General features: G+C 35.2%; 2 protein-coding genes across 3 annotated transcripts; one reads left to right on the forward strand and one right to left on the reverse strand.

The window, feature by feature from the left end:
- The first annotated feature begins 521 nt into the window (after positions 1-521).
- Positions 522-7,642, forward strand: LOC129910642 (anaphase-promoting complex subunit 4). Of its 2 annotated transcripts, XR_008771536.1 has the most exons (10): positions 522-729; positions 843-959; positions 1,020-1,168; positions 1,230-1,609; positions 2,959-3,135; positions 5,953-6,115; positions 6,169-6,421; positions 6,486-7,246; positions 7,309-7,512; positions 7,550-7,642. XR_008771536.1 is itself a non-coding variant. In XM_055988100.1 (9 exons), the coding sequence occupies exons 1-9, from the start codon at positions 618-620 to the stop codon at positions 7,444-7,446; spliced, it is 2,250 nt and encodes a 749-aa protein (XP_055844075.1). In that variant the 5' UTR covers positions 522-617; the 3' UTR covers positions 7,447-7,563. The 2 variants fall into 2 exon arrangements, 1 of the variants encoding a protein (XP_055844075.1); XM_055988100.1 differs by having other exon boundaries at positions 7,309-7,563.
- An 851-nt stretch (positions 7,643-8,493) lies between these two features.
- On the reverse strand, positions 8,494-12,643 carry LOC129910643 (uncharacterized protein F54F2.9). The gene is made up of 5 exons (XM_055988101.1): positions 12,389-12,643; positions 11,897-12,316; positions 9,675-9,787; positions 9,409-9,616; positions 8,494-9,350 (listed from the first exon to the last, which is right to left on the reverse strand). Exons 1-5 carry the CDS (start codon positions 12,524-12,526, stop codon positions 8,640-8,642), a joined length of 1,590 nt encoding a protein of 529 aa, XP_055844076.1. The 5' UTR covers positions 12,527-12,643; the 3' UTR covers positions 8,494-8,639.
- Between the last annotated feature and the right edge of the window lie 349 nt (positions 12,644-12,992).

Genomic DNA, 12,992 nt, shown 5'->3' on the forward strand with positions numbered 1-12,992 from the left:
AATTTTGCTCTTATGATGTTCTCTTAAGCCTGGTACGCTGTTCGCGCTAAATTTTAGCGGAGATAAAATTCCCATATAAGTTATCGATAATTTGTATGGGATTCATTTTAGCTCGGCTAAAAATTTTCGATAATTTGTATGGGAGCTAAAATTTAGCGCGAGCAGCGTACCAGGCTTTATATGTTAGAACAGCATACGAGTGAAAATTTGGAATAAACCCCTTTGAAATCACTAGTTATAAGGATTTTCCCAAAGGTGGCCGGTAAGTGGAGACGGCCGCAAATAGGCAACTCTACCCTTTACAAATGGCCACTTTTTGCAAAAGTGGGAAAATTTAGAAAAGTACAAATTTTGTATTTCTTTCTACTGCCATTCCTTTTTGCAAATAGGAATCATTGAATACAATCGCTATTGTGAATAGGCTATTAATGAAAAACTGTAAAATGAGTACTCGGCATTAATTTCTAATATAGCTATTTTGGCAGCACTTGCTTATTTACAGTTTTTTGTTTTTATTTTGACATTTGAATTTGTAGTCTCGTATTTTTGTATATTTATTTAGCCGGTCTATAATTTAATACATTTAATAAAAATTGTAAACAAATTTACTTACAAAAATGACTCAAGTTAATGCCATGAAACAAATTGGTTCCCGTAACATGGGTTTTCGTGTCGAAATTATGGAATGGAGTAATAAAATGGATCTAATTGCAATAGGAAACGATAAAGGTTTGCACAAATTCCAGCACAATAGCTTTATTAGTTTTCTTATTTTAAATCATGCTTAAATGATTCCTATGTTCTTCTTTACGCCACATAAACATGATTTCTTATTTTGTTAGGTGAAGTCATAATCCATCGTCTCAATTGGCAAAAAATCGTCACATTCCCAGCACCTGCAGACAATTCCAAAGTAAGAGCCTTAACTTGGCAGCCAGATGAAACAATGATTGCTGTTGGTAAGTCGCCTATTGGTTTTCTATATCAAAATTTACTTAAAATTATTTACTAAAAAAAAGGCTATAGCAGTGGAAAAGTATCACTGTTAGACGTCGAAAAGGAAGAAGAAGTCTTCTCCCTTGATTATTGTGATGAAATTCAAACAATCTATTGGACGAGACCAATTAGTGCAATAGAATATCGTCAAGTTTATCGAAATCGTTCAGAGGTAATTTCTTATAATCCAAATAAAATAGCAAAACTTACAAACTTTAAATCTTTATCAATAGCTTTGCCATGCATTTTTCCTTCCTGCTCTACCCAATCTAAATGCATTATCATCGACAGCAAAACGAAACGAAGATCATAAATCCTTTGCCAAGGGATCCCCTTGCTATCTCATTGTTTGCTTACGTTCGGGGAAAATATATCTTCAAATTCTAGGAGTATTGCCATGTGGAACTATTGATATATCAGAACATATAGAAAAAGTTGATAACTTTAAAATAATGAACATTCGTATGAATGCTACATTTGATGGAGTCAATGTGATTGTTAACGATGGAGGTTGTATTAAAGTGTTGACATTTCTTAATGGAATTCTACACACATCTACCTCGCCTATGCTTGCTTTAGCTGCAAACTATGCCCATGTTTTGGAAACTCAGAAGTAAGTCTAATAAAGTTGGTTTATTGATATTGAAATAGTCAGTTTAGGTTTCTGAGATCTCAGAAATCTTAGCAATGTAAGCTTAAGAGCTTTTCTCAGTATGTACTTTTAAGCTAATTTAAGCACGGGTCACATCAGCTGGTGCTAGCAGCTGTCTTAGGTTCGCCAGCTCGTAGTCGCTATTAGCTTCTACAAGTTAAACATGCTTTACTTTGGATAGATACACAGCTAGGAGGCTACCTTACCCCTCTGTAGGCACACCTCTTTTTTGCCAATTTGGTTTATACTTTTTCATGAACTTTTTTCGTTCTCACTATTTTATAAAGAATCATACATGAAATTGATGTAGAATTTTCCGAGAAATTCGAATATTGTATTCACAATTCAAGAAAAAAAAATGTATTTTCACCCTTATAAAGACACTTTCTTGTGACCACTTTTTACTTGCTGTATAGGGCAAGTATTGGTTTCGTGTCGAAAAAAAAAATTGAGGTTTTAATCAAAACCAACATTACGATGATGGAGAATTCCAAAAAAGTGGGTCTCGCAATTCCGTCCGTGCGTCTGTGCGGTTGTGCGTCCATCTGTACACATTTCCACAGCCTAAACGGGTGGATGGATTTTCTTCAAATTTGGTACAGATGATTTTTATGGAATTCTGAAAGTTAGTTTTTTTTTGTTTTTTTATATCTCGTTTAGAACGTATACCTCCCATACAAAAAAATACGATATTACGAATTTCTCGAAAACGGCTCTAACGATTTTGATTAAACTTTGTATACGTAATATTTAAAGCAGTCTCAATAAAACTGCATTTTTATTTTTTCTCAAAAAAGTCAAATAACAAAAAAAATTTTTTTTCATTTAACATAATTTTGCCCTAAATGTCGGCTCTTCCCCAATATCAATTTTTTTTTAAATTTAGATCTACAAGTAGACTAACATAAAAGTGCTTTGAGCTGCAAGAGCAAGTACGTGCGACCCCAGTCGTGCATTTTATTTTTTTTGTCCTGCCAAATTCGCACCCGTGTGCCGACAGAGGGTTAATCATAGTGCCAGCCACTAAGTAGCTGCCGCCTGGTCTAAAAAATTAACATGTTTAACTTGGTCACTTGTCTGACCTATCTGACTGCAGTGGCTGGCAGCCAGTTGTATGTAACAAGTACTGAAGAAACTAGTACTGGACAAAACCAATTTCCTTTGACGCATCTGCTTAAAAAAAAAACTATTTCAAAAACTTGTACGGCCTGAATTCAAATATTTATTGAAAGTTTACTTTTTATAATGATCTGATCTGGGTCACGAGCAAAATAAAACACAACTTTTATTTGCATTTATTTTCTTTTTAGTTATATAAATGACACAATTCAATGCATGGTTGAAGCTTGGGAAACGGTTCTATTGGAAATGGATAATAAACTTACTAAATATGCAAATTCACAGCCAGAAGGATCACTTTCTGCTGACTTTTTGGAACTCATGATGTTCGGCTACGCATCAACTGAGTTGGAACAGTTTTTGACAAAGTAAGTATGTATGTATTGATTTTGGTTTTGGTACAGATGAAAGGTCTTCTTTCTTAAAAAATAGCAAAATATTGCTTATGTTTCATCTCCGGTGATGCTTTTCTCGGAGAATGTGCTGTAGGTTGTCTCTGGTAAGTGCAGATTAGAATGTGTTGTGTACTCTTTTGACTGTTGGAAAAAGTTCAGAAACTCATTTCCAAAATATCACTCCTTTATTTTCTGGATTTTAGAGTTTTTTAAATAAATTTTTTTTTTGAGAATTCGCTGTTCTTCTGCCTTGTTAGACAGGTGGTACTTACTTTATTTGTAGATCCGCTTGGTATGGTTACTGGTTAGCTACATAAGCTTTTCGCACTCATCACCGTGAGAACTTACTTTATGATGTGGCACAAGAGCCTACGAAATTTGTTTTGGCAGAAGGACCTCCCATGGTCGACAGGTCGAAGCAGAGTAGGATAATGCTACTAATTAATCTCCTCAAAGAAAAAGTGCTCCCCTTTCACTTTCATGCGCCACCTGAGGAGGTCTTTTTCTACTGGCCGTCCCTATGGGTGAGAGTCGAAAACTTTGACCCAGCCACCTCAGTCGTTACCCTTTTTCCTTTCGTCAATCGAAGAATTTTTTTCTCTAAAGAGTTTTCATTCGCATTCGTCAAAGTCCATGCTTCTGCACCAAACAGCAGGACTGAAATGCTAAGAGTCTTGTATAGGGACACTTTGCTGGTCTATTGCCTTCTCAAACCAAAATAGAAGCGGTTGACAAGAGTAATCCCTCGTTTGATTTCAGCGTAACGAATATACATTAAAAAAAGCCCTTTCGATTGTAACTGGCTGAATACAATGGTGTAGCTGTGGCTGTAACTTGTACTACTGTCAAAATTTTACTGAGAGAAAACCCTACAAAAGTTAGCGGCACCTGAGCAAAAAGTTGAGAATTCTTCAACTTGCGCTACAAGCTACAGCCACAGCTACACCATTGTATTCAGGGGTAATACTCTCGCAGCAGTGGATATCGCTCTTTTAATCAAGGGGCACGGTAGTGCCCAGCCAAGTTCTCTAGCAACTTTGGCACTACACCCTATTTACAGGAAACAACTCAGGCCATTTTCGACCCCCCTCTAACTTCCACACCAAAGATGCTAGAAATTTCAAACTCACTACATTTGTTAAGCTAGTCAAAACAAAACTCCTCACAAAATTTCAGCTTGCTACGATGAGTTGTTTCTGAGATATAGGGCTTCGAAAATCTCAAAAACCGTAACTGACTGACTGACTGACTGACTGACTGACTGACTGATTCACTCACTGACAGATCATCAAAATTATGGAGAACTTCCCGTTATCGTAGAAACTTGAAATTTTACACGGTGATAGGACTTGTGGTGTATACAAAGGAAAAAATCGAAAATTTGAGATTTTCAATTCAGGGGGCGTGGCATCCGCCCATTTCCGCTGAATTTTCATCATATATTATAGAGCACTTTTGATTATCGTAGAATCTTGAAATTTGGTAGAATAGTAGAGCTGGTAGTTTATACAAAGGAAAAATTTTAAAACTTGAGAATTTCAGCCAGGGGGCGTGGTAACCGCCCATTTCCGCTGAATTTTCATAAATTATTATAGAGCACTTCTGATTGTCGTAGAATCTTGAAATTTGGTAGAATGGTGGTGCTGGTAGTTTACACAAAGGAAAAAATTTAAAATTTAAGAATTTCAGCCAGGGGGCGTGGCAACCGCCCATTCCCGCTGAATTTTCATCAAATATTATAGAGCACTTCTGTATGTCGTAGAATCTTGAAATTTGGTAGAATGGTGGAGCTGGTAGTTTACACAAAGGAAAAAATTTAAAATTTGAGAATTTCAGCCAGGGGGCGTGGCAACCGCCCATTCCCGCTGAATTATCATCAAATATTATAGAGCACTTCTGTATGTCGTAGAATCTTGAAATTTGGTAGAATGGTGGTGCTGGTAGTTTACACAAAGGAAAAAATTTAAAATTTGAGAATTTCAGCCAGGGGGCGTGGCAACCGCCCATTCCCGCTGAATTTTCATCAAATATTATAGAGTACTTCTGTATGTCGTAGAATCTTGAAATTTGGTAGAATGGTGGAGCTTGTAGTTTACACAAAGGAACAAATTTAAAGTTTGAGAATTTCAGGCAGGGGGCGTGGCAACCACCCATTTTCACTGAATTTTCATCAAATAAAGAGATTTTATATTCTACAGCCATACCTTGCAAAAAGTAGTGAAATCACAACAAAAACATTACTGTTAAAAAAAGAGCCAAGTTATCCTATGTTGAAATTATGCTGGCACAAAAAGTACTGAGATGTAAAAGTGTACCAAGTTCTAAAGTTTGGGTTCAAATTCGTATCAATAAAATTTTGATTGTTTACTTGGCAATTTTTGAAATAACTTTAAAAATCGATGGTTAAGAAAAATTGTCAAGAGAACAATCAAAATTTTATTGATACGAATTTGAACCCAAACTTTAGAACTTGGTACACTTTTACATCTCAGTACTTTTTGTGCCAGCATAATTTCAACATAGGATAACTTGGCTCTTTTTTTAACAGTAATGTTTTTGTTGTGATTTGATTTTCGTGGATAGTGTTTATATCCTCTTTTTACAGTCTATTGCTTCCGTTATTTGTAACGCTGCATTTTCTATTAAGATACCAAAAATTCCGCGTATAGAGATTTGAAATTGCTGCCCTTATTTTTTTGTGCAGTGATTAATGTTCTCACATGTACCACCGTTTGGATAAATTTTGTATTAATAAAGTATCAAATTAATTTATTTTTTAACTCTTTACAGTGAATTAACAGAAAAAGGAATCAAAAAGCTGGGAAACTCAATCGAGTTGAGCTATTCAACAATACAAAATTTGGTTACCAAGCCTCTTTTAAGCGCAACAATAAATATGTGTTTTTTCTTAAACACATTCAAAGGAATGAGTCGAAATACGTATTTCTACAAAGTAAGTTTCACATTTGTTACTCCAAAATCCATTAGTAAATTATATTTGTTTAGGATCTCGTCACTCCTGAAGCAGCCGATGAAGCTGTTCGAGCTTGCGGTGCGTTTTTAATGAAAATACTTGAACTCCAGCAAATAATCGATCAATGTGTGAATGATATGAAAATATTCTTTTGTTGGCTTTGTGTGGCTATTGTCCGATTAATGAATGAGACTGTTCCCGAAGAGATGTCACAAGTTTCCCAAGAAGACATCATCTATCTGGCAGACTATCTGAACAACTTTGATGACTGTCTTCTTCAGAATGGTAACTTTTCTAATATAAGCGTTTTTTTTTTTTAATTCATAAACCAAATTTACTTTTCACAAAGATGATGGTTCTGTAACAAAACGAAAATTCAATCTTGAAAAAGTTGGCCAGTACTTGGAAAATGAAGAACTTCAACAACAAGCCAAATGTGATACCCATCATAGATGGAACAAGTTACTAGAAGAAAATGAATGTTTAAAAAATTGTTCACTAATCTTTCCGCATGACCAAAAACTCTCACTAATTCAACAGCGTGACAAGATGTCAGAAGCCATTGGAAAAGTCTTCACTAAACCAAATACCAGTATTTCCACAGATTTCAGTCACATTTCAACACTTATTTGTGCTCCCGAAACACCAGCAGATTTTCAAGTTAAAAGTACATTCATTGTGAGTGAATCTGCACAAGCTGATATGCTGGCCCTTACAGTGGGTATTGCCGAGTTCATGATAATTGAATTCCAACTTACAACGCCTTCTGTAAAATGCACTCGTTTGAATCTCAAGCCAAGTCCATTTACTCCAGTTCATCTGGCCCAAACTTATAGTAATTTGTCAGTAGTTGATTTGCAGTTTTACAATGACTTGACTTTGTCATTGCTTTTACAAAATACTAACCAGACAGATGGAAAAATTCAAAATTATTTTGTACAATTGCCCATGGAAACAATCAATGGAAAATACTCTCAACATCGTATTGCTGAGATGATGTATTTAGCAGATTTATCTATGTGGCATAGTTTATTGGATATAGTTGATAATAGCTTTTTAAAAGCAGTTGATGGTACTTGCACAAGTATGGCTGTATCTGGCAGTCGTAAGGTATGTTTTATTGTACTTTTTGTTTGTTTAACTTTCAATGAAATTGATTTTTTGTTTTTTAGGTGGCAGCTGTTTTATCAGAAAATTATAAAAAGATAAGTATCTACGAAATGGAAGTTGAAGACGATGAAGATGACGTTGAAATGTCGCACAATTCATTTTTAGATACTAGTAAGGAATCTGCTGTGTCAACTGAATAAAAATGTTATATAAATAATGCATGTTAAAAACAAGATCTTAAGAAGTTACTACTTACTTATTATGATAATACAGCGCTGTGTGCGTCCATGTATCTCGATGCCCAGATAGCAGTCTCCAATTTTGCAATCCAAGTCGTTTTATGTATAAACATATGGGTTGTTAAGTTAAAAGCCCATTTCTTCATAATATATGGTATAAAGTTTTCAGAATTGCTAAAAAATTAAGAATTTGTATGCCTTCATACCTTAACTAGAACATTAATGGATATAACCAAAGTGTGCAACAATTAGCTGTACTGTACTTCAATCAAATCAAAAGTTGCTGTCTTCTGGAACTTTGCAACTTTGAAAAAAAATTCGAATCTTTTTTGGCTCGTTCTTCATCAACAAAATACATGCTGCTGTTGTATTCAATTTTTTCTATCAAGCCGAAGGTAAGCTTGCATCACCTCTTTTAAATTATATTTACATCGCCCCTGAATAAAACCATAAACTATGAATCCATATGGACACCTACTTCGGAGCATTTTAACTGAAAATGAGATTTTTAGATCAAACTCGTTTTACCTTTGGGCAATATTAAATTCATGTGGAACTGAACGAGATCTTTTAAGTTGGAAAGCGATCGGAAAATCAACCACACCTTTTGGTCTGGTTTAAAAGTGCGCACAATCTGGTTTTCAAACTTAAGATTTTGTTTGGAATCATTTTAATATTTCAAACTTTTCTGATCTAGTTCAATACTCACATATTTTAAGTAATTTTTAACAAAATGGATGCAAAAGGACTCCTTGCCCAATGCCTTGATGCTACCTACACTCACGAGCCTTTTGTTTTATATTTCAATCATGGGACTTTGACTTACCACTTTATCATTAATATTTGTATGTTCCCGAAGCCATTATATTTACTTCAACGTTGTTTTGGTATCTACCTATCCACCAATGTGGTCATTATATTAGCTATATCTTTGAGTTACTAATTTTTTTTGGCAAGATCCTTTCCATCGTCAGATTTCATATAAAATTTAAATTAACACAGACACAATTATTATTTATATTGGGCGATTTTATTATTGTAAGCTACACATCTATACATTTATATATAAAAACAAATCTAGAACGTTGGACAATGCTAAACTATACAATATATCAAGTTGCTGATAAATACTACCTAACTATATGACTTTTTTCTTAGATACCTTCATCATCCGAATCTTCATCACTCGAATATTCTCTTCTTCGTCTCCTCTCTTTTCGCTTGTTGCGCTTCTTTCCCTTGGATTTAGTTTGTTCCTCATCTGTGTGCTTTAATTCATCTTGTTCTTCTTCCTCTTCAACATCTGCCTGAGCATTATCGTCATCTTGAAGATCTTCGACACGATTTGCTGTTGTTTCAGTTCCCTTATCTTCTTCATCTTCCTCATTCTTCTCTTCATCATCGGCTGCCTTAGATTTTTGTGATTTAACCAAATCACACAAATGTTTATACCGCAGGAGACATTCTTCCTTTGTCTTCTCCGGAACACAGTTGGCAATTTTTTGCCAACGATCTGATCCTGCTGCTTTGCGATATTTCACTATGGCATTTTCTAAGGCGCGTTGTTGTTCTTGAGACCAATTCTTTTCTGGAATCAGAATAGTTTTATCGTTTTTTTTCAATTTTTCTTTTTTCAAAGCCACATCTTGGACTATATTCTCGGCCACACTGTCTGTTTGACCAGGAATTCGATAGCCGTTTTCTTTCATTTTGGCTGCCATAAATGTAACCTCTTGGACAGAGCGATTCATTGTCTCAGCAATGGTTTCCCATCTACTGCCAGCTCCGCCAGGATATTTCTTTACCAAACGTATCAACTCGGCCAGATCTTCATCAGTCCAGAAACCACCACTTAGTGGAGTTGTCTGAAATTACAAAAAAAATTAATAAATATTTGAGGTGTTGATTGATTATTATGATTACCTTTTGTGTGACAGGCTTGACAGCGTCATTTTCGTTAAATTCCCTTGCTTCGACACGGGAATAACCAGCCAGATCGGCATCGGTTTTTTCCGGAGCTTTTGTGGCTTGTCGCCGCTTGCGAATATTTTCCTTCTTCTCTTTTCTAGCTCTTGCCATCTCCTCGAATTCTTCTTCTAGTTCTTGTTGACGTTTGATTTCTTCAGCTTCCCTAAAATTGAAGAAATTTGGAATCTAGGGGAATTGGGATTATTAATGGTACTGCTTACAATCTTCGTTTTTCCAGAGCAGCTTCTTTCATTTCATTTGCCTTTAATACACCTGATTTGATCGTTGTCGGGAGATTCCAGAAGAACATTGGTATTTGAAAAGGTAATGTATTCTGGAAAACATAAATAGGTATGGTATGATAGAGTGATTGCGTATGTGGATGACATTGCAAAGCTATATCAGGAAAGCATCCCAGCACCCTAAAAGATCTTATACAACATGCCTTAAACAAGCTAACTAGATGGACTGAACGGTGAGGACTAGATTCCAATCCCCACAAAACAGATCTTACCCTTTATTTAGGTCGGTGTTAGACAAACAGTTAAGCTGGAAACATAGAAGGATCATTTCGCACTACCCCTTCTGCGGCACTGGACACTGTGTTCCATCCAACACCCCTCACAAATGACTGCAAGGACAAACTTTTGGCGTTAAAAGAAGTCCTATCCTGGCTTAAAGAAAACGTGGTATTTAAGAAAGATATCCGTATTTTCTCAGACAGCCATTTAAATATTTTGATTCTGTCTCTAACAACTTAATAACTGCCTTTAACTGGCGATCATCTCTGATGGCCACCTTTGCTGGGTGCCGGTCCACAGAGACATTTCAGGAAATTGTAAAGCTGATGAACCGATACCTTATGCTAAAACAAGATGCTACAAACTAAACAAACCTTAAACCTAGTACGCAGCTGAAGCGAAACGAAAAATTTCAAGTTGACAACGAAAATGCTAACGAAAAAATATCATCGAGTCAAAATAAAAAAATTCCGAATTAATTTAAAATCAAGAAAAACAACAGAAAATAATTAAAAAAAAGAAAAGCTAAAGGGTTTTTGATGGAGGTGTTCATATCGGGGCATAAGATGGGAATGATTAGTGCAGTAGGGAATTCCGGAGATTTCCGATTTACTTATATGGAAGTCAAAGGAGGGCATCGCCTCGTTCGAGTGCCTTAGCATTCTGGACATAGGTTCAAAGTGGCCATAATTGGTTCGATGACATGAAAGGCAAAATAACGGGGGAGAGCAAAGACTTCAGGGATTTGTATTTAAATAGGTTGATTTCACGTTGGAGAGATGATGAGTCAATATTTCCTATGAACAATTGATAAGCAAAGAATATCTCGGCTATTTGGTGACGCTGGGCTTAGGGTTGTAATTCAATTAGATTCAGACGGTCATGGTAAGGGGGTAAGTTAAATCTGTCTTCCCACGGAAGGGCCCGTAGAGCGAAACAAATAAATCTTCTTTTAACGTTTTCAATTCTATGTGAATAATATTCGTAAAAAGGTGACCAAACTTGGGAAGCATATTCAAGAGTGGGTCTTACGAAGGTAATGTAAAAGGATTGTGTAACATATGGATTATTGAACTCCTTAGACCAACGTTTAATAAAACCAAGGGACCGGTTCCCTTTGTTAATATCTGATCAATGTGAGAGTTAAAATTTAACATTCTATCACATAAGACGCCCAGATCACACATGGATTTTACTATTTGGATGGGTTCGTTTAAAAAGTAGTAAATTCTTAGGGAATTTAAAGTATTTACATAAGGCATTTACAGATACATATTTAAATGTAGAATTCCCTAATTGAAAAACCGATTAAGGTCGTTTTGGAGATGATTATAATCAGATTGAGTTGAAATTTCCTTGAAAATTTTCATATCATTTGCAAACATTAAAAGGGAAGTCTTTTAAGATAACGGTCACGTCATTTACTGTAAGAAAAAAAAGAAGAGGTCCAAGGTGACTACCTTGAGGAACTCCAGATGTGGCGAAGATTGGTTTAGATAGGGTGCAACGAAACAAAACTCAATAGATGCGCATATCCAAGTATGAGGTTACCAAACAAATAAAGCTTGGTGGAAGTTCTAGAACTTCAAGTTTAAGGCGAATGATTTTGTGTGATACTTCTAAAGGCTTTCGCAAAGTCCGTGTAAAACTTCTCTATGATGTAGACTCTACTTGGGAGAATACCAATACAATGATCTTAGTGATCTGGAAAGTATAGAAATAAGTAATCTCGCTCGCTTCATTAGGAGCTCCAAATGGTTGAACGACTAAGAAGAAAAGTCTTAAAGATTCATTGTGGTATTACAGCGAACCAATCATGATCTAAGTGTATCGGCTTTCCTCCTGATAGCCACATTAATCTAACTTCTAACCTAACCTTTATTATTTGCAAACAATAATTAAAATATTAGCGTCCCACTCACTAGTATTGATGGAGGTGGTATCTCGTTTAATATGGCATCTAGATCAATATTCTTGTTTTTCTTCTGAAGTTTCTTCAATCTGGAACCAAATACTTGCTCAGCGGTGTATTTCTTTTCTAAGTAGGCTGCCCAAGAGAACAAATACTGTCCAACAGATATGATGACAAAGATAATTGCTGCTCCTTCATACAATCCCACTTTACGCATTCGACGATAGTAATAGAGTGCAGATTTCCAATTAGGCAGTCCTTCCTTCAATACTTTGTTGTATTTTTCTCTTTTTGATGGATCTTTGAGAACTTCGTAGATGGACACCAAATTTCTGAATTGAATATTGGCATCTTCGGCATTGTTTTTGTCAGGATGAAGGACAATGGATAAATTACGAAAAGCTCGTTTAATTTCTTGTCCAGTTGCATCCTTTTATAAAAAAGATTACAGTTTTCATTTGGAAATACAAAGCCAGACAGAAATGTAATTAGAAATTTTTACCTGAGAAATTCCCATTACTTCATAGAAGTTTTTATTAATTTCTTCGACTAAATCGAAGATTTCTAGTTCATCTTTGTCCCAGGCATTAGCTCCATAAGTTATGGCTAGTAGAAAAAGGCATATTATGTATGATTTCATGTTTATATTTATACAATTTTTAATTATTTTTTTTAAATAAACATGAGAGCACCAAAAAGATTTTTATTCACAAAAAGATATGCGGATAAATGACAAATTGGCAATCTGTCAACGTCACACAAAACCGACAACAACAAGAAATGACGTTTCGTTTGTATGTTTTCAAATACAGCGGATTCTTTGTGAAACTCTAGCGGTGAATAGTAGAAATAGAAAGCATGTGCTTAATGTCGTTTTCCAAAATTATGGGAGTGAATCACTCCTTTTTCGTGCAATTTTGGAATTTGTTCACGAAGAATTTGACAAGTGGAGTGATTTGACGTTTGCTTTGCATGTGTTTGTAATACGAAATAATGAATAAAATAATAACACAATCTTTTAAATTCACTTTTAGTGATTTTTTACAATACTTTATTGAATTTTTTTTGTAAATAAATATAATTTCCTTCACAAAAAAAAGTTAAAA

This window comes from Episyrphus balteatus, chromosome 2, assembly GCF_945859705.1.
Source record: "Episyrphus balteatus chromosome 2, idEpiBalt1.1, whole genome shotgun sequence".
Classification (NCBI taxonomy): domain Eukaryota; kingdom Metazoa; phylum Arthropoda; class Insecta; order Diptera; family Syrphidae; genus Episyrphus; species Episyrphus balteatus.